At 46.0% G+C, this 22,802-nt stretch overlaps 1 protein-coding gene across 1 annotated transcript; it reads right to left on the reverse strand.

Annotated features, from left to right (window-relative positions):
• Nucleotides 1–1,145: 1,145 nt before the first annotated feature.
• On the reverse strand, nt 1,146–16,806 carry LOC140216547 (high-affinity choline transporter 1-like). Its single transcript, XM_072286913.1, has 6 exons — nt 16,674–16,806; nt 15,696–15,844; nt 11,422–11,571; nt 3,631–3,760; nt 1,974–2,191; nt 1,146–1,355 (listed from the first exon to the last, which is right to left on the reverse strand). The coding sequence occupies exons 1-6, from the start codon at nt 16,804–16,806 to the stop codon at nt 1,146–1,148; spliced, it is 990 nt and encodes a 329-aa protein (XP_072143014.1).
• Nucleotides 16,807–22,802: the final 5,996 nt, after the last annotated feature.

Below are 22,802 nucleotides of genomic sequence, written 5' to 3' on the forward strand. Positions count from 1 at the left end.
AATGTTATTAACCCGGGAAACAGCAGAATTATCTCTGCATAGAAAAGAAAACACCTTGCCGCACGAGCGAGGCGACGCGTGGAAAAGCGCATTGGGGTGGGCGCCACCGGCGGCACATGACCGGCGCAGCATCAACGTCTCTATAGCAACGGAATGTGCGGACGTAACCCAGTAGACGTAGGATAAGCTGTCAACCTTTGAGGTGAAGTGGAAGCGGACATCGCTACGCCGCCTGGCGGGTGGTCAGACCCTTACGTGCTCGGCCGCGTAACAGCTCGCGTGTCCGCTCTTTACGTAGGCATGTTTCTCTATGGGCGTTTGACATCGCGCCAGCGTTGTGAGACGCCTAGTATATACTTGCCAGGGCGCTGTTTCAGCTGCGCTGCAGCAGTTGTGTCAAGCTCGGCGTCGCGCCAACATGTCGCCTTCCTGTATTATTATAACACCGTCCGAGATAGCTACCATATCATAGGGAGCTGGAATAATAATGTATTCGAGAAAAATTAACAGGAGATACAGGCTTGGTTCATTCTTCTGTGAGGAGTTCGAACGCAAAACTAGACCTTGCTAAATCGCCTTCACTTCTTCCCATCTTGGTAAAACCGCAAATAAAAGAAAAAGAAAAACGTGACATGACAGCGTATTGAGCTCACATGACGGCGGATCTTTCACGATAAATGCGGTACGTTGACACCTTTCGCCGGAGTCCGTGAGGGTTATTGTTGAATCAATCTCAATCTCGAATTTACCCGATGAATAAGCGGCCAAAGAGCTTGCTGACGAGATCACATACCGTCTCAACATTATAGCTCAGTTATGCCATTAATTCCGTGTGCATGAACAACTTACTGCGCACTTCACACGTAAGGTGACCCTGGTCGGGGTGTGGGGTCATCTCTCGGGTGTGTTGGGCCATCTTTGAGGGTGTTGCGCCATCAGCCATGCCATCAGTCGTACTTCACGTCATCAGTGATGCCATCATGCATACTTCACGATTACAAAACATCAACAGAAAATGCAGTTTCGCAAGTTTCGCCAAAGATTAGATGCATGCCTCCTTGAATTCGTTTTAATGGAATATCCTACAGCAACCACTGAATAAATTTGCGTAACACTGACGCATCTATTGCGATGTGAATCGTAATTCATGACTCACCCAACAAGAAGCCGTATGTGTTGCTGTTCTTGAAGTAGAGGACGCAGAGCAGCTGCGGGAACAGCAGCACGTAGACGAAGTCCGAGCAGAGCAACCACAGCTCGAACACGGAATCCACGGACAGCGCCAAGTAGGTTGCCCAAGACCCGATGGTGAAAACCATGATTCGCAGGACCATGGACACCTCGACGTCGGAAGCCTGCAGCAGGCAGTTGGATACTCTGTGAACGGATATCAGGTGCATGCGCTCTTGAATGGAATTTCTACTTTCTCTTGAAGCCATGAACGTATGCCATTTCGCCATATCCTCCGTCCTTATGGACGTACCACATTTGCTCGTGAAGGACCCATCCTCGTGCAAGGCTATCACAGCCTGTTATGAACGCGTTGTGGCCCGAAGGTTTCCCCAGCTCGGGCTACTCCAGAAGCAGTTTTCGGTGCTTTCAGTACACAAAAGCGCGGCCTTTGTGTTCGGCTTCCGCTGCTCCGAGGCGGCTATTTTCGGGGGCTCGTTCCATGTCTTCCCCAATACGTGTTTCCGGACTGCAGCACAGCTTACGTTAGATATTTAAAAAAAAAACTTCAAATACAACTTTTGCAAAAATTGAAATTGAATTTGTGCCTTCATTCGTTCTGCTATATGTCAATGTCCCACCGTAAAACCAAATATAGAGTTCTCGTGGAAAACTGCATGTTTCAACCAAGAAGGTTTCAAAACCTCTTTGATCTGCCCTGATTTGGCGTTTGGTGACGCGATTGAAAATTGAATGACTGTCCTTCTAAACAAAGCATACTTCTAGAGCCATATGTGACATACCATTGGCCGAAGAAGGGCCTTGTAGACGTTATTGCTGACCATGGCGGATGCACTGAGCATGGAAGAGTCCGCCGACGACATGATCGCAGCCGCGATGCCGATCATGCCCATGATGGTGACCAGGCCGGAGGTCAGGTAGCGGATGGAGTACGGCAGCACCCGGACGATGTCCTTGTCGCGCAGATTAGGCGGACCCGGGTAGCCGGCCGCCGTGAAGTCTGCAAAAAAAAATACGTTCTCTGGGACCGTGCTCACATAAAATTTGTAGACTAAAACAGTTCGCGAGATTTCTTGATGCGCGACAACAGAGGCAGGAGGACAGAACACGTAAAAAACAGGATCAGCGGTTCATTCGCAAGGCTGTTGCTGTTTGCACGTTCTATACGCTCCTGTACTTGTCGTCGCGCGGCAAAAAATATTCAGCGTGAATAGTAAGTTTTGAGACCAAATAAGAAAGCGCCAAAAGTAAATTGGATCAAATCGAATATCAAGTACCTTCCGAATAGCCTTCGAATGATCAACGGGCCTTTTTCTCCATTACTATAAAACAATGTTTGAGATCCCAGTATTCGCGGCGTTAGCAAGTTGCCGTCATTACACTGCGCATTATGGAGCATGCTTTAACAAGAACTCCAGTGGAGCGTTATGAAGAAATAATCAGGGTTCTTCAGAATGAAATTTAAAAGACAGATTTATGACCGTGAAAGGTTTATAAAGGTAACGCGCGTTTACTGCAGCGATGACGGAGCGGGAAATAAAGAACAGTTATTCTATATAGCTAGGATTGTTGCTGCGGACGTTACCACTATTATATCAAATGTTGTTGGGATATTGAGTGCATTCAGAGATAACTCCAAGAAAGCACACGATGTTATAGAACCTGATAAATACTATACTAAACAATTCTATCCAATAATGTATGCTATGTATGGACTAAATTTGAGCGCTAATGATTGCGGTTTAGCTAGAAAAGCTTGACTCCCTGTTCAACCTATCGTGCCCACGTAACTTTCCGTTTTTTATGTCTACTGTGATAGGGGTGACATTTGTCCTGTTGCTTCAGCTTCGTATTTTATCGTGCACAGCAGGCAGTGCGAATTATTCGAAGATTATCGCAAAGATATTCAGGTTTCGCGTATACAGTGACGCCTTGATTCGGGGACCAAATTGAATACAGGGCAATATTGGAATCGTTATTCGCAATTTTTGAATGCGCACTTTTTTTGCGTATTGCGGGCTAAATTTCTTTAACTTGCTCCAGGCGACGGCGAGCAACATTGCCTTTGTCCTGTCCAGCTATGCGGCACTCGCATATCTTCAAAAATTGGCACAAGATACGTTACGTAGGACACCATATATATATATATATATATATATATATATATATATATATATATATATATATATATATATATATATATATATATTTTTTTTTTTTTTTGAAGATATACGTACGACAGCCTTTATATATTGAGGCAATATCCGTGTGGGAAGAGCGCTAAGGACACGGACACAGGTGAAGAGGAGCATCGTGTCGTTTTCAATGTGCCTTTGTCACCTGTGTCCCCGTGCCCGCATCCCACGTCAATTGCATTTCACAACACGCGGACACTTAGCTGGGACACGGCGGGCGCCATTGTATGCGTGCCGAACTTACTCGCGCTCTTCGCCACTGCGCCAATGACCGCGGGCGGAATGGCCAGCGCGACGCATCCCACGGCGGCCAAGTAGGACAGCATGCGGGCGTCGAAGTCGCTCTCGCAGCTTAGCACCCGCTGGAAGTACACCTGCATCACACGTGCACGGATATTGCACGGAGTGAGGAGTCTTTCTTTAATGCAAAGCATTCTCTGCCTCATTCTTGGCGCTTTGCGGTAGCTATAGTCTGCTGTCTCGCCTCGCTTTAAGAACAGCAATGCGTTGCCAATTCGGCAATGGAACTTCTGCCATCGAGCACACCAACCGGATGCTCCGACCATTAGGCCCGGATGGCTTCCTTTTGTCTTTTTTTATTACCTGCGTTTGCTCAGAATATTTACAATAATAAGCGGGAATAAAATATGCCAGCGAATCATGGACCGATTCACAAGTTTCAAAATTATTTTAAGCATTCAAGTGGCTGCAATTCATTCAGCCATTCTGGTATGGTGTTTTTGCTGTTTATATATTTCAATAAATCTTGAGATATGTTCTGTGAAATACACAATAATTGGTATAATGTCAGCATCGGTATTAAACACTGCCAAGCGCTTCTTTCAAATGTTATACAAGGCAATATGTGCATGACGAAGGTCACCGTTAGCGCACTGACAACTTCAGCAGTGGACAACTACCACGCGGGTTCGATGAACACCGAAATAAAGTGCCTGCAAGAAGGTACAGCGGTCTACATTGTACTACATCCGTCAAGAAAAATGCGGGAATGACGAACCGGATGACTCAGACGGGCCTCTGCGTCCTTCTACGATGATGATGATAGCATGCTGTTGAATTTGATTTCCGTTTTGCTAGCTGCGAAGCATCGACGGAAAGAGGGTTTCGCTCGTATGCTTGCAGTCACTGCGATGGCGAGGAGATTATAGAACATGCACTTTGCCACTGTCCTCGATACAGCGCGCACCGGCTGTCTCTACCGGCCACGTTGGCACGCCTTGACAACAGGCCGCTTTCAGAACACACAGTCTTGGAATGCCGACATGAACTGTCGTCGCACCGAAAGTCGGCCGAGGCTTTGTTGAACTTTTTGCGTGGCAGTGGCCTATTAGACTACAATGATTCTATCCCGTCCCGTCCCGTTTCTTTCTTTCTTTCTTTCTTTCTTTCTTTCTTTCTTTCTTTCTTTCTTTCTTTCTTTCTTTCTTTCTTTCTTTCTTTCTTTCTTTTTCACGCTTTTATTTTTATCACCGTTCTTCTTTCCGTCTTTACATCCCCTTTTGCAAACCGGGGGCTTTAACTCTGGCTAACCTCCATGCCTTTATCTCATTTGCATCTCTCTCTCTCTTTCTCTCAACAGTGGTGGAACGGCCCTTTCACCTTTCGGTGCAAGTCCTGGCGCAGGCAAAAAGCCGATTTGGCGCAGCAGCCAGCACTTTTGGCGCAGGATGAAAGGCACGTACGCATACCATATACCACGCAAATTTTAACTGATATAGTTGATATGTTGTAGAGACGGGTTTGCGCGAAGCTTACCTTGCGAGCGCGGTCCCGTAACGACCCGACGCCCGTTCACACCGCGACGCACAAAGGGTGCCGCAGCCAAGTTCGTCGACTACGGCGCGGAGAAGGCACAGTGGAGAGATCGTCAACGCTGGTTTATGAACAAGGATGCAACACAGTGCGACAGTCACGGCTTGTGGGCAAAGGCTCACCGCAAGACCAATTGAAAAAAAAATTAAATTATGGGGTCGTACCTGCCAAAACCACTTTCTGATTATGCGGCACGCCGTAGTGGAGGACTCCGGAAATTTCAACGAGCTGAGGTTCTTTAACGTGCACCTAAATCTAAGTACACGGGCGTTTTCGCATTTCGCCCCCGTCGAAATGCGGCCGCCGTGGCCGGGATTCGATCCCGCGACCTCGTGCTCAGCAGCCTAACGCCATAGCCACTGAGCAACCGCGGCGGGTGGCAAGACCAATTGAGTACGCGCGCCTGCGCTGAATACGACATTATGCAATACACTCATGTCATACCGTGCACATTATGGAATTTTTGAACAAAGTAATAGCGCCAGCACGACTGTGCATGCGCAAGACGCAAAGAGGGCTTTGCGTTTGCGTCGGCGACGCTATTTTGCCCACATAGCGCAGTGACTCAAACTCGACACAATAGTTTCGCGTCAACAAACGTGGCGGCACCCGTCGAAATGGCGGCTCTCGCTGTGAACACATTCGACCTCAATTCTCGTAAATCTGCGGCTATCAAAAGCGATAAGCCGTGTCGTACGTTCTCGCTTTCTCTCATTTGATTCAATAGAGCACGGCACAACATAAAAGAATCGCGCAAGCAAAGTTTATTTGTGCACCTTTGCCATTTTTGCATTATAAGCGTTCTTGCATCTCTCCGTCACCGAAACGCGGCGGCTGCAGCCGCGAGCACAGCCGAGACCTCGAGCTCAGCAGTGCAACGTATGGCATAGCCATTGTAAAGGTTACCCCGGCGAGTCACGAACTTCGGGACGCACTGATAGCTAAGTCGCAAGTGCGAAATGACGTCGCGAAAATCGGTCGCAGTATCTGGCCATGGGAAATAAGTTCAAGGATACATGTAAAAAGTAACTGTAGGACAAACTTTTTCCAGCGACGATACTCGCACGGTTATCTTTTTCTATTTTCTTTCGCAATGGTTCCCATGTGTCCACGCTGAGCGTTTACACATATTACCAAAATTAACAACCTGGCCCATATCCATGGGCCATAATCATAATCTATTCATAATCATAATCATAATCTAATCATAATCTATTCACTAACTCGGACATGCGGCAGCAGACCCGCGCTGGCTAATACCATTCTATACCTATTCACCACGGACGATTCAGATCACAGCGGCTCTTTTAGAAAACCCTGCTATCACCCATAAACATATAAAAAGTTGACCTTTAATCCTAGAATGTGACATCTTCCTTCGGTAAACTGCGCACTACCACGCGGGTTTGATGAATACCGAAATAAAGCGCCAGCAAGACGGTACAGCGGTACTACAATGCGGGAATGACGAACCGGATGACTCAGACGGGCCTCTGCTTCCTTCTACGATGATGATGACAGCCTGTTGTTGCATTTGATTTGCGTTTTGCTAGCTGCGAAGCATCGACGGAAAGAGGGTTTCGCTCGTACGCTTGCTTGGTGCAAATTGCCTCGGCGCAATTTTCCGCTAAAATGCCGTTTTGGCGTAGGATGGCGCAGAGGGCCACTCTCGGCACACTTTGGCCCGCAAATGGCGCAGCTGTTCCACCACTGCTTCTGATAGAAAGGCTGTCAGAGGGAACCATTACCAATCAATCTTACACGATCGCAGGCATGCTTCCCTCCTTCCAAAGCCAGCCAGATCTTTTTAAACACTCGGCGGGCGCACCCCGCGTCACTTCGTCGTCTTCCTTCCTGGTGACAGCTCGTGCTTCGAGGCGACGTGAGACACTGCGCAATCACCGGAACCGGTCCAATTTGTCCAGTACTTTCTACGTAAAAACCGTGCGACGTTGTACAAACTTCATAATCGCCCAGTTTGATCAAGTTGTAACGTTTCTTCGCTGCAGTACAAATGCCATCGTCGTTTTAACACACATATAAAAGAGTCATATGTACGTACGATTGTATAACTCGTGGTCGCTGATTACGTCACAATCCGTGTTTCTCTCGCTTACGCTCGTTTACTATGTATGTAGAACCCAACAATCGCCATGTCGAACGCGTCAAGCTGCTGGCATAGAAAGCATGCGATTGCCGTCGTACGATCGTCCACAACGTGGTTGTCGTGCTGATGTCGTCACGTACACCGATTCGGGATAACCACACACACAACTACTTAATTTAAAGGAACACGCTGATACACCTGGTATGGTTTTGCGGAACCCCAAGAAACGCCGGATAGCCAGGAACTTGCAAAACGCTTCGCATAAGATCAATTCCCACAGTGCGTGGGAACTGCATAAATTTTTCTTACTAACAACACCTGCGTACTTTATAGCCTCATTGCTACATGACGTCAGCAAATGTTCATCTGTCTTCATTCTACGATAACGTCTATATGACGCGAGGTCCGGCACTGCGAGAAGCATCAAATTACGAGTAAAATATCTCACAAGTGTCTCCGAACATTCATAATAGCTGATGCTGATCCTTTTACAGGCGGTTGAATTTCTACAACTTATTGAAGCTATGCGTCAGTACTCGTACAGTACAGTATATGGTGCGCTGGATGATTAGCTCGCAAGCCACTGCGGCAAGCTGGTGTCTATACCGTTATCAGGGGCGTAGCCAGGGGGGGGGCTTATGGGGCTTGAGCCCCCCCCCGAAATTGTTTCGTGCTGTCATGCGCCGCCGACAAAAACAACTCTCGGCGCCGGAAATCATGCTCGATTTTGTCTAGAACGTCCTGAATTCACGCTCGAAAAGACATTTTAGCGCAAACATTGCGAAATCGGGCCGGATTTCGCGGAAACGCCGATGCATGGGGAGTCACATATCGTAACGCAAGGAGCCCCACCGAGCACAATATTTCAAGGGCGTTTTGATGGCGAGCGGGCTCGTCTCAACATCTCGTGGAGGCCGCGGAATCTACGGAGCGCTTGGATTTCAATTCTGAAACTTTGTGGGTATAAAGTTCCATTAACATTTTGATGCGAAAGATGCATTGACATTTCCAAAGTCGTGCTTTAGATGTTCGATTCCGGAACTTTGTGGGTTTAATGCTGTTGTAAACATTTGACGCCAAAGGTGCATCGACCTTTCTAAAGTCGTACATCGGGATACAAGTTGACAAAGCACGCAGCGAGGTCCGATGAGACAAAGCGTTGTGGTGGTTCATTTGTGCCATCAGGTCACAGAAAAGAATATGAATTTTTTTTTCACCTGCGCCAAAGCATCCATGTCAAGACATTAAAGCCACCATTGTAACTAAGTTCTTATTGATTTTTCTACCTAAACTGTTATTCGCGAGGATACATTAGGCCTCTTTCTCATCTTTTTTTTTTTTTTTTTTTTGTTCTCGCAACCCGCGGGCTGCCGATCCAGCCAAAGCGCATGCGTTTTTCTCGTGCTGCATCGACAACCGCGCGGCGCACTTGGATGCGCGTTCGTTTTTCTCTTGACATAAAAATTGTAACAGCGCAAACACATGCAACCACAAAGTAGCAAAGACGAGACTCAAGCGCTTGTGTCACAGCGCTTGTGTCTCGTCTTTGCTACTTAGTGGTTGCAAGTGTTTGCGCTGTTACAATTTTTATGCCAAGTATGCACCAACTCGCCCAGAAAGAAGTTTTAATGAAGTACGTTTTTCTCTGGCCGACTGCAATTTCACCTGGCAGAGTTTTGGACGCTTTCTGGCTAGCAGACGAGAAAAAGAAACAATGCATAGTCGCTCGCCGCCAGCACTGCGGGGACTCGACGGATTGCAACGCGTTCGCTTGTGTGCGCAAGGGAGAAAAGCGGGGAGGAAGCGCGCCGCCTTCTGCCGCACGCGATATATTTTGGGAGTGGAGGGAGGGGGGGGGGGGTGCTGTGATCTGTGAATCTGTGGTTGCGCAACCTGTTTATTTGCCTTGTTTGACGCATTATATTTAGTGACTTTTTCTTAGGTACGTAGATTTATTGGAGACTTATACGCATATTTAAACATCTTGTTGCGAGGTTTTCTGTATATGCGCAGTGAACTTTGTTTCCATTGCCAATTTTTGCCCTGTATCACGCTGTGTCTTCACATTTGTATATTCCATTGTATATTCGAATTTCTAATGTATGAAGGCGAGTCAAATGAAAGTGAGACAAGCCGCCCCGCGCAATAATGGTTCGGTTCATTATTTTCGAGGCATGCGCGTAGCACATACGCATCTCATTTACAAGTGACATGCAGAGGTGAGGTTAAATGTTCTTTAATGTTCTCATACACTGGGTTGAACAGGGTTACGTGACATAATGGACACTCCAAAAGTTGAACAGCTTGGTGTCGTGAGGTTTTTGACAAATGAAGATGTTTCCCAAAAAGAAATTATTCGCCATATGGCTGCCGTATGCGTTGAACATTGCGTTTCATTGGCCACTGTGAAGCATTGTTGCAAACTGTTCAAAGAAGGACATGAAAGTTACAAAGACTATCCATGGCCGGGCCAAAGCCACCGTGCAATCATCCCCAACACAATTGAAAAGGCCGTGGTTGCTCAGTGGCTATGGTGCTGGGCTGCTGAGCACGGAGGTCGCGGGATCGTATCCCGGTCACGGCGGCTGCATTTCGGTGGAGGCGAAATGCGAAAACACCCGTGTACTTAGAGTTAAGTGCACGTCAAAGAACCCCAGATGAGGGTGACGACATTTTGTCTGCAATTGTGACTGGGGATGACTCATGGTGCCGCTACTACTAGCCTGAAACACTACGGCAAAGCTTACAGTGGAAGCATTTGAATTCACCCCTCCCAAGGAAAACAAAGGCCGACATTTCTGCCGGAAAAGTGTTGACTTCTTTTTAGATCGTTAGGGGCCATTATTGATCGAATTTTCTAAACCTGGAGAGACTCTAAATCATTTCAGATATTGTGAAAGGTCGGATCGGTTGCGTGTCGCAATCAAGAACAAACGACGTGGAAAATTGAGCATTGGAAACATCTTGCTTCACAACATTGCCCGTTCCTACGTCGCTGATGTGGTTAATACGAAACTGGCAAAGTTCAAGTGAGAAACGTTGCAACATTCCTCATGCAGCCCAGACCTGTTGCCTTGCGTCTTCCACATTTGGTAAAATTTGAAAAAACTGCTCAAGGGAACCAGATTCGTGTCGGAAGATGAGGTGTAGTCATTTACAGATTTTTGAGGCAGCAATTCAAGGAGTTTTATGAGACGGGAATTACGCGACTCGTTAGTAGGGCAAGTGTCTAAATACTCATGGTGACTACTTTTAAATAAAGTACCCCGTTTATCATATATTCGCATTGGCTCACTTTCATTTGACTCGCCCTCGAATATTTTGCAGAACTCCTGCTTTTTTACATGTGCTCGCAATACACGAGCGGTGACAGCTGCTCCTGCGCAATACATTTTAACAAAGGACAGCGTCATTGAGATTTTGCCCTGGTCGTTGCATATGTACGAAAATGTAAACAAGGTTGTTGAATGACAGATATATATATATATATATATATATATATATATATATATATATATATATATATATATATATATATATATATATATATATATATATATATATATAGATCCCTCGACTAATTCTATAGGGTGGAGGCCGAGCTGCAAAGTGAGCCCCCCACGAACGAAATTTCTGGCTACGCCACTGACCGTTATACAGCTGCACGTTTACGTGAACTTGAACATACGAGTAACAGGACCTGCAGAACATGCGAATAGAAGATGCAGTGCACTTGCGGCATAAAACTGGGCCAGTTTGATTGCTGATAACTGATGCATTTCCGGCGCTTTGGAAGACACGGAAACAAATTAGAAGTTGGAAAGAGGACAGGAAAAGGAAAATGACGGTCTTTTAATGATGATTCAAATCAGTTGAAGACCAGCGTCTTTCATGTCCTGTCCTCTTGCACTCTCCGGATTTTCCCGTTTCTTTCGAAGCACTGGAAATACATCAGTCCAGCGGATCTTTCTTCACAGTCGAGTTTGCATTACTGGTTTCCATCGATTGCTCGAGCTCTCCCCCCCACCCCCAGCCTCCACCCCCGGTGGGAGTAGGGCCACAAGACCTAGTTGCCGCCGGTCTCTCCAGGTGTACCTGCCACGGGATGCCTCCGAGCGCGGTCATCAGGAAGCCGTCGAAAAGCTGGCTCATCTGGCGAGACGCGATGGTGCCGACCCAGTCGCTGTGCGGAGGCCCGATCAAGCCGACGGCGTGGTTGCGCAGGCAGTAGGGCACGCAAATCCACTGCGCGAATGGTGTTCACTCGTGAGAAAGTGCGAGTGCGCTGTATTGCTGCTATAGGGCTTTACACTTGTCAGACGCGCTTCGACCGTTTGTGAATACGGGTCATTTCTTGGCATCGGTGTGCCGGCCTTCCCCAAGCAAGCAGTGTAAACGGCGTTTACATGAATGCGGCAAGTGGCGCTTAGCATCCCATTTCTAGCGCATCGCATCCATGTAGGCCTCGGTAGTGCGCTGTAGGAAGTCGAGTCGCAACAATGCAGCGGAAGAAGGGGTAGTCAGAAGCATCATATACATGAATTCGACGTTAGCGGGTCGAGCCAGAAGTCGAGCTGACCCAACCCGATTCTATCGCACGTTTGCATCCATCTTTACAAGCACCTTGAATGAATCAATCCACCCATTGAAGGCTGTCTGACTGAACTCGCATCGACGCTCACTCGAACCGAGCCACTATCCCTAACATGAACCCGACGACTTGTCCTTGGCCCGACAAGAAGCCGACACAGGTACTTAATTTGTCTGGTCACACGTAAACGTAGCTAGAGACGGATATATCGAGACTCAATATCGAGACACGTGGTGCACATGAACGCTGGCGTATCGCATCGAGGGAGAGAAAAAAAAAATGAGACGGCTGCCGGCGTTTGCTCTCCAACCCGCCGGCAAAACGCATCCGCCCGAAGCAGACTTGGGCTTGTTTCGGACAAAGAGGGATGCACCACACGTAAACGCCGTCACAGCACTCTTTGGCCACGTAAAGCACGTGACTCCAGGAGTGGAGGTAGCGTGGAAATTTCAAAACTCGACTTTCGCTGTCGCGTTTTTTTTTTTAATTTTCTTTCTTTCTTGATTGCCAAGGCCTGGTTCATGCGTCAAGACTAACTTTTTTGGCGTTACGAGGTGTAATAACTCACCAATCAAGCTTAACATAAACGTTCTTCTTCAATGTCTGTCGCTTTAACGTGCACCGAAATTCCAGTACACGAGAGCGTACAGAGGTAGCTCGTAAACGTATATTCTCCAAAATTCGGGTCGTTTATTGCAGGTACCATCATAATCGTCATCACCATCGTCATATATATTCTTATTATATTATGCTGTGTAGATAGCGCTCCAAACTATGCAGACATATAAAACCAAGAATAGGGAAAAGAATATAGTGACAATAGTTCTAAAGATCACATGCACAGCATATGCCCCTTTTTATTTTATTCTTAACAGAATAATTTTTAAACCACCTGTTACGTCTAGTACAATTTAACTTCCTCAGCTAGATTATTCTCAAAGGGGGAGATTATTTGAACGAGAACTCTAAATGAATATTTAACTGATTAACAAAGTTTCATTATTAATTTTTAAACGAATTACATTACAGCACATATTTCAATTTACGAACTGTAGCCGGCGACTTCGAAAATCATGTCCACTTAGAACGAACTCTGAGGATGATACCAGTTTCCAGATATGCATTCCCAGAGTTTACGAAAAAATGCACTGGCGTTCTAGTACCTTTTCGGCTTCAATAAAAAAAAGCATTCTACGAAGAAAAAAGTTAGTGGGACAACAGCGCATTTTTACCTTAAATTTGACCGTGCTTATATCAAAAAGTGGTAACAGCAAAATTCCTCCTAAATGGACGTGTCGTATGAAACCAGTGGCTTCAATTCGTACATTGCAATAGGTATGCCGAAGTAATCAGTTAAAAGTGGTTTAGTTAGGTATCGCTAATTAGTAAATCTTGCATTTCGATTTCTTGTGTAAACAATGTCCTGCCCTTCGAGTAATGCAGCTCAAAGAGTAGATTTGTGCTATATGCCACAAGGGATGCAAAAAAAAATTTTGTTAACGCTTAAGTACGCCAGGTATACAAATACACAGAAACAAATATTCGCCGGCAGTTCACAAGATTGAAATGTTCGTGTGAAGGTACAAATTATGTTCCTCGTTCTTGTCAAACAACACTGCACTCGCGAACAAGCGCGAAGGAGCCAATGAAACATGATTACAAAATTTAAAAAAAATTATGGAAACAGGAATATGCGCAAACAAGGAAAGAATTTACATTCACAATTAGCTTTTATCTATTGCAGATTGCTCAAGGAACTGTATGAATGCGCGTGCTGCACTGTGTTACAATTTATTTGTTATGATGGCCACGCACCGAGCATTTTACCGGAAGTGATATAGCACTCGCATCGTGAGCATGTATCGTCGCGGAAAACCCCTTACGGTGAGTACCATGATTTTTTACAGTGGAAGACGTTTTATTTCTTCTTCGGCCCCGGCACATGAGCACATACGGCGCTTATTATTCCCTATATCTTAAACGAAGCTTTTAGTATTGGTTATGCGAATCCGAAGTTTATAAATTTGTGCCGCAACTTTTTATGCCCCAAAATTTGTTTTCATAGCTGGAGTAAATTGCATCTCAGGGGCTATCTCATACAACCTCGAGTTTTCCGCATCATTTGTGAACAAACTTTCCTTGCACATTTGGTTACAGAGTTTGCTTAGAAAACGAAGTTGCATAATTGTAGTGATAGCATTCCATTCTGTTGAGACGCGCGTGCCATGAACGACATTAGCTGTAATCTCGCATTGGCTTGGATTCCACCAGAATGTGTCGTGAGGAGTCTTTGTCGTAGTGTAAAGCCTTCTATATTTCATATAGTGATCTTTCGCTTAGTATCCCAAGGCTGATTTATTTTATGCCCAACAATGAAGCTTGCGAATCGCTCAGAATTACCCACCGATGAGAATCCGGCTGTCAAGATGCGAAGCGTACTGCGTCGATCTCTGCCGTCGTTTATGTTACATGGCACAGCCTAAATGTTCTTCGCTTTCGATACTCCGATATAAAGAACGCGGGTGGAAAAGCTTGCATCTTTACACGAACCACCTGCGCATATGCTTGAAGGCGATCTTGGTTGTAGACGTCACAAGGTTGATCGTTTGACTACAATTACGGACATGTCGCCCTTGTAGGTTAGACGCAAAATGCAAGTGATTTTTGTGATTGGGAGTATAGCCATAGTAGATGCGAAACGTTTGTAAAGCAATATTCATGAGCAGGCAGAAATTTTCTTGAGTGTACTGTGATTTCGTGCAAGCGGGCCACGTTTCGATCCCGAATTGCTTGGCATGCTGATTGAGTGACTAAGCGAAAATAGCGGCCACGTGTTTTCACAAATCTTAGCGTCTGAGAAAGGCTGGCCTAAGCGCTTGTAGATGCCACAGGTATACACCCAGATATACGCAACGTCTTTTGACGAGTAGTCGATGCAGAGTTTCTTATGAAGTACGTGACAGCCCACGAAGAGCTGCTTCGCTTAAACAGCGATTCCCATAGCTCGTGGGATCCACATAATTTTTTTTTTTGCTACAATCTACAAGGCTGCCGCCATGTGAAAAGAGCTGGAAAACGTGGCAGAGAAGTAAAATCACTCTTTGTCGCGAAACAGCAATGCGGGAAAGGCAGACTTTGCGGACCGTCGTGATTAGCGCGAAGAAACAGATAAAAGACAAGCTAACGTTCCATGATAGAACCTTCCCGGTCATAAATTCCAGCTCACGCGGCTTCTGCCGGGCATGTGGCGCCTGCAGGCAAAACCCATACACAGCGCCATACGATGAGCTGCAGGCCTTCACATCGCAACAAATAATGTTCTTCGCGTTCATGACTTCTTCCGCCCCTTCAATGAGGCACCCTATCCGCGTTTGTTATAGGTGTCTATGTGGCCCATGATGCCATTCAGCGACAGTGATTGAGAAAATGGTAGAGCCATCGTGAAGCGCTAAGCCAAATATGAGCTGACGTGAAGGACGCCCATGTGCTCGGGGGCTTCTATACTCTCCGTGAACGCAATAGGATGGATGGATGAATGTTATGAGCGTCCCCTTTGGAACGGGGTGGTGGGTTGCGCCACCAAGCTCTTGCTATTATACTGCCTAATGTCCTACCTAGGTTAAACAATAAAAAAAGAAATCGGAAACACTATGAACTCCCATAACCAAATTTTCTGATGCCCTATTGCGAACTGTGCTTTTGCACGTCTCCGTTTTTGTACGTCGCCTTGCGCGCCACCTATAGGCGACGGAACTTGCGGATACGCCGCTCTACTCGCCATGAAAAGAGTCGTGCTGGCAAGCTGGAGCACGTCGGTGTGTGTGACCACGTAGACGCCTCCCAGCGATGTGTAGAAGAACACCACGAGCGCGGAGGCAATGATGAAGAAGCGTACGTCCACCTCAATGATAGCGCCGGCGGTGTCACCTGAAGGGAAAAAAAATATATTTTGCGTTTCCGCTAACACTTTCAGTCTGCAGGTGGTACCACGAGGCTGCTCACGAGGCACGCCGCTGCCAACTATTGTGTATGGCACGACCTTTCGATTCTATAAATCTGGCGAGGGTTTCCCCCTCTGCACAAAGCTGCGACCTCCACAACGAGCCGGATGAAGGCTTAAGTTAAGCGCAGTACGGTTGACATTCGAACGCACCTTTTTAACTCGCACTATCATTAAATAACCTTGCTCCAGTGTCTCTTTTCGTTCCGGGCATTAAAGATCACATTTCACATTCATCGCATAACCTGCCAGTCTCGTACGCAAGGACCTCGCGCGTAATTACAGTATAGTTGCGATTACAACAAATTTTCGCGTGACATGACCACACTTTGGCATATGCTATTTATCAGTTCGCGTTTGCACAAGAAACAAAAAATCTACATTAACGACATTCGCGAGGCCGTAAGCTGGGCGTCCGAAATTGGGCGGCGCGAGCGCACCTCTCGCTGCCCCATGTCGTAGGTCATGCTGATGGCGCAGCTTTTTCACTTTAATCTGGGATAGAGTTTAAATGAAAAGCGTGCACCTTTATATAAAGGTTACCGTGAGAAAGTCCGGGCAAAACCGTTCGCACCGGTGGCCGTAGTGTTCTGTGGCCGCCGGATAAGAAGCGCTGATCAGATCATCACTTCGCACATTATTACGGGAACATCGGTAAAGTTCAAGAGCGGTTTAGCCGAAAGAGCTGTTCACATCTAATTCCCTTATTTTACGCAATATATTCCGAATGCAGTTGGCTAGATTAGCAAGACACACCGAGAGCTGCCAAGACGGCGGCAGTCCAGAAGACTTCGCCGACAACGGCTGGAAAGCAGAGCAGCAGCGCCATCCACCGACCATAGCGGTGCTCGAACGGGTCCAGCATCGTCAGCGGCTTGGCCTCGCGCATCTTGCTCGCGAAGAAAGTGCCGCTTTCGTAACTACGAATACCACGAAGATCACATTTAGTGACAAGGAGGGAACACCTATGGAAAATCTCTGTGGGCAGTTAAATGCTCTTAGATCAAACAGTGCCTCTGCAAGTTTTCTCTATGTGTTCGAAGAGGTCATGCGTTATCCGCAGTATCTCATGGAGTCATTAAACTGTAGAAGTCACTAACTTCAAATTCAATAACTTAAAGGAAGTGTCCATTTTGACGTGCTCCGAAGCTTTCAAGTGTCTGGCTTGACGAGTTCAAAAGAATGAGTGAACTATCGTTTTATTCCTATTTTTCTGCGTCATCAGGGTTTAGCAGTTGGTTTCTCCGCCGTCCTTACTGGACTAAACAATACACCTTGTTTATATTTAGCGGAAATAAGAGGCACGGTTTTAGCAGTGAGTAGACAAATTGTTCAAAGTGTGTGGGTTAATGGCGGCCTTTACAATAAAATACGTGTGCAAGTGCTGCACAGCGTTCGAAGTGTACATTTTACGAGCGGTGCCAAATTGACCACGACGCCCTGGCTTAACTACAAGTGCTGCCATGATCAGACTTAGCAAAATAGGGCTGACCACTGTGGTAAATCAGCATTCGAAGTTCAGTACCAGTGTATGAAAAAAAGCTTTTTCTTTTTGAAAAATTTCTTAAGCAAATGTTAAATTGAGTTGCGCGGCAGTTATCAGCTGCGTTTTTCAATGTCCCGAGACAGCTCTGCGTTACACAAGCTTGATGTTCGGTTGAAACTGGTGCCATCTTAAGTGCATAATTTTGACGTTCTCTGTCTCAGTTGCGAGCATTACAAACATTTATTTCACAGTCATTTTTTTTCTCTTTATGCGTTATATTTGCTTCTCCCGCTATCCTCAGTGACATAAGTGAGGTAGCTTGTTTACGTTTGGCGAATGTAGGGATCAGGTGATGGGTGATGCGCAGGCAAAGTTTGAAGTATGTGGGCTTATTGCATCCTTTACAATACATCACACCAGTAACTGCTCCGAAATGGGCTCAAACAGGTGCTCTGAGCAAGTGCTCCACTTATGAGTGTGTCTTACGAGCGGCGCAGAACTTAGCTTATTGCCCTGACAGAACAACGTATACGCCATCGAAATCAAATTTACCGAAAATGGGGGGAATGGGGCACTCTTTTGGAAGTTAAACGCGTGTTGATAAACTGCAACTTTGGCAAAAAAAAATGGCATCAAGTGTTCATAGGGGTCATACAGCCGTTTTCACCTATGCTTGCCAATGTCCTCAGATAATATCGAGTTAAACCAAGTTCATGTTTCGTTGAAATGGAGGCCATGTTTAGTGCATTGTGTGGGAAGAAACTTTAACGTTCCTGGTATAATTAGTGAAGTTGTAAGTTCAACCCTTGTTCTATCCTTTTTTATGCGTTATACGAGGTTCAGAATATGTTCCTCTGGTGCTCTTGGAGAACTAAACGAGTAACCTTGTTTATATTTAACATTAGAGACTGGTTATGGGTAATGTGCAGGCGAGGATCAAGATGCCTGCACTAATTATGGTATTAGTAGTAAATTACGTCTGCAAGCGATCCGCAGAGTTACAGTTTACGAACAACAAAGAATTTATCCAGCTGCCCTGGTAGAACTGGGAACGCAACCAAGAATAAATTTCGAGGTAAGAAAAGACCCTATGATCTAATGACCCTATCACCAATGTTCTGGGAAAATAAGATGCGTATGGATGAATTACTGTTTTTGTAAAAATTTCTAAAGCGCCAGAAAGCATCATATGCGCCAAGGTTGCCAATAGACAAATCATATACGGACAACATTTGAAAGTATGTGATTTAATTACAGCCAAAATATTTTTTTTTGCCCCTGTAGAAAATAAACAGTTTCCATGGAAATTAGGTTGTGATTCTGCAATATCACACAAGTCTGCTTCATTCGTTTTTCAAAAATTATTTACTTTAAAGTTTACAATAATCGTATTACCGGGAATGTTCTCGCAATCACGAAATCAGCCAATAGCTATTGGTGGGCTTCACTGCTTGAGACAATGACAGTGCGAAGGCGAGAGTAAGAGAACAGGGAGAGAGGATAGCAGTGCCTTGAGCAGCCAGTCGCGTGGCAGTTTTACGTGTATTCGTGGGCTTCTTCCACCCTTCGAAAAACACTTTTTTGTAGCACGAATTGAGCAACAGAAAAGTGTATTGGGAGTATTGGGAGAAAACTGTATTCCTGTGCGCTGTTGTGAATGTCGCGGGTCTGTGCGGCCACGAAGGCTCCATGAATGGTGCTGTGCCAGGTGCTGGGAGAAAGAAGGATTCCGAGCGATCTTTAAGGGACCAGAAAAAAGATTATATTCAAAAAAGGTACATGATCAAGTTTTACACACACGGCTCATCCTCTCGGAGAACGCTACATGCTATAGAGTCTTTGCATGTCCGAGCCTCCCTCACAGCCGTCCGAATCCGCTTTTCATGCCATTTATTTCCCTCCTTCCCTCTTCGAGAGAATTCACTGGCCAATCACAAACGCCGAATCGCTCACCACCTCCTGTCTCTATCGTCCCACCGTTGCCCGATCCCACCGTTGCTCGCTCTCAACGACCCCTCGTGTCCCAGTCTCAGCATCCCACCAGGTCGCAAATTGTGAATAAACTGTTGGCGTCCTTTTCCGGGAGTCCTTAACAGTGACCCTGTCATCAATTAGTCGCCTTCAGGATCGGGAGATCGGCCTTCGCGGTAGCAGGAAGGCGTCGTTGTTGTCTTGAAGTGAACGATGAGGCGTGAACAGCTCCCGTGACAGCTGCATGTCTGCCGGTGAAACATCCTTTGCTGCGAGGGATCGCCAAGCACAACAGCGCACGCCTCTTTCGCTTCGATCAAAGCGGTTTTCCTCTCGGCGTGAAAAAACTATTTGCAAGCCGAATACGCTTTGAACTCTTTCTGCTACGTAAATCTCACGATAGGGATCTGAGGAGCGGGCAACGCAGCCGCGTAGATCCTATGTGAGAGATTTTCTTAGTATAGACGAAGAGCGGCATAGATCAGTCCTTCCTCCGTGAAAGCGCTTCGCTCGCTTGGCTGGCCCTGAACGGAAGTCAACCTTGTTTTTTAGCTACAGCTATAGTGTATGCACCCCTGTCGAAGCTACGAGAAGAGCGAAGCTCGGTTTGGTTGCGGGTGTGTCGAACACGCAAAAAGGGGGCGCAAGTAATTGAGCAGGCGCTGCACACGTTGCGGGGGTATAGAAATGTTCGTTGCGGGTTTCTGGACGCCATCGCTTCTCGACGCTGTTCGCTGCACCGTGTGCAATCACGAGCAAGATGCCGACGCTGGTGATTTCTGTGCTGGTGCTCAGCTTCTGCTCGGTGTGCCAATGCACGGGTAAGTGTATTGCCCGTAAGCAATTGCGTAGCATTTACAAGTTTATAAGATATCCAGCATTGTAGTCACAATTGCCTCGAGATGAACACATTTGACTATAAACGTTCGAGACGCACAGGTTGCTCGGTTTTGATTAATTGGGTACCGTAGGCTGCACCGTTGCAGAGTTAAATATAAATCGTTTTGAGTTTTTCGCGTGCCTCAAAGAAACACCGTCACCGAAATGGTCAACCGCTGGAGCTTTACAAACACAAGCTTCAATATTTCTGTCTGTGACGTCAGCAAGGCACTGATTAGGACATAAATAGGATTTATAGTATTCCGTTGACCACCTTTTCTAAACTGTACCAATTTTCCGGGTCATTTACAAATTCAGCGTTTTTATGACACGCGCTATTAGAATATATGTGAGTAAATATCGCGTGACAAAAGTACGGCAAATGCGCGTCTATGTTTTCGGAAGTATTTCACATATTTAGTTTTTCGTGTAGAATAGTCAGCCTTACACTAGCATTCTGCCGTGTCGCAAGTGCACTTGACGTCATGAAGCATTGCGTAGATGCTTGCGAGCTTTTCAAGTGCTGTATCTCCGTCCTCTATCATCAGGTTCGTGGTTGCATTTTTACCCGCGACCTTCTTTTGCACAGTTGCTGCTTGCAAAGTGTTTGCTAATTTACAACCTGGATCGGAATGTGCCAATCTGCGTAGTTCGACCGCAACATTTTTTTTCCTCAGTAGTCTCTGACTTCGAGTTACTTGATTTCGCCACTCGCTCCCAGTGTTTGGACGTTATGAATGCAAGGAGCTGGTAACACACAATTTTTTCTGACGTTTCAGACGGTGACGCTGGCAAAACAAAATGTACCAGACTTATCGAGCCGAAACAGTGAGTCGCGTGCATTTTCATAGACATATAAAACGCATAAAACCACAACGAAGTTCCCTATCTAGCTCTACATTTCTGATGTCATATTAACAAAGACTTTCAATCGCAGTTATCTTTTGCAGTTGGCTGGCCATCTTCGCTAATGCAATCGCTCTCGCGATTGGCTGGCGCCTAATCTTAACGAACCGCTACACCGTATCCCCCGCTTTAGGAACACAAGCGTTTATGTTGTCCTTTGTTTTATTCTTTCAGGTTTCTTGGCCGTTCGCTAGGCTGTCGCTACCCTTGCAAAGGACTTCCGTTGAAATTTCAGCATGAAGACGATGGAACTGTATGCTGGGTGCGAATATTACTTTGTTATTGCATTTGTTCGAAGACAACTAACAACATTCAAATGTGTAATCTCCCATAGAGCATTTAATTATATTCCCTTATTTTCTTCATCTTCCTTTTCATTATGATTAAGCTACAATGTTTAGGCCACAGTGAAGACGATGATAGCGATACGAAAACAATATCCCCAAAGAAATTGCATTGCATTAGTCCTGAAGTTCGTGCAAGAACTACTGAGCAAACATGTGAAGTTGTAAGCTCCCTCCTTATTTATGTTAACGCGGCGGCTAACAGTTCATGCGTATACAACTCATGTGGAAACAACAAAGTAGCGGCGGAAACTTCGCATGGCTAAGCATAGAACAAGAGCCCTATAAGGTAAAACTATTCCCATATGTTTTCATTCCAATCTCCTGACGTCCAATTTACGTAACCACTGACGCAAGAATCGGGTTGTAGCCCGCAGCGTTGTTTGAAAAGCCCAATTCAACGCGCTTCTGGTTTATAGGATGACGCTTTCTTTTACTTTCCAATAGCATTGCCGACATTGAGCAGTTTTTCTTATCTAATTAGCTGAGAAGAGTTGATGAGCATGCTCAAGTGGAGAGACTTTCGGTGGGGTCGAACCAGCACGGTGAAAGTAGATAATCGTTTGAGGAGGGTGGTGCTAGCGTGTGTGATTGGTCCACTTCCCCTTACTTAGCTTGCGGTGGCTCGTCGAAAATCGCGGCCGCATGCAACAGAAGGTTAAAAATGCCGCTAAAACAGGATCCTCAACAAAGTAGAGTTCGCAGAGAAATGTAGAATACATGCCGAAAGGCCTCGATAACGTTATACTGCCAGACAAAATGTTTTATACGCAAATAAGTCCATGCTCCCCAGCAGCTTCGAGCAGCCAGTGACACAACGATCGGCAGGCAGCCATCTTCTATTCCTTTCGGAATGGAGCAATCTCCCACTATTCAGAAAAAAATTTCAGTTTTGTTCGGCATACTATTGCGTCTTTAACGCGTACATGTTACTTTGACGACGCGGTGAGTTTTCGCGGTTTTGTGACGTCGCGTGAAAGACAGACAAAATGGCGCAGCCGAAAAATGTTTGACCAATAGCAACTGATTAAACGACGCCTTTCTGGCTAATGGCGAGAAAGGCGTCGAATGAGAAATGATTTTCCTTTCGTTCGGTCTAATCATGCCATAATTACTGTACACATATCATATCAGATGAAGCATTGTTGCGGTTTTCGTGGCATCGCGTGGCACTAACAGGCGCAGTAGGTGGTGGCTCGGAAATTTTTGGCCAATCGTGGAGGGCTGATTGCAGAATTGGCAAAGAAAAGTTTGGAATTGCTTTACGTTATAGCGCCTCAACTGTTGGTATTAAAGGCT

The sequence above is a fragment of the Dermacentor andersoni genome, chromosome 3, assembly GCF_023375885.2.
Source record: "Dermacentor andersoni chromosome 3, qqDerAnde1_hic_scaffold, whole genome shotgun sequence".
Classification (NCBI taxonomy): Eukaryota; Metazoa; Arthropoda; class Arachnida; order Ixodida; family Ixodidae; genus Dermacentor; species Dermacentor andersoni.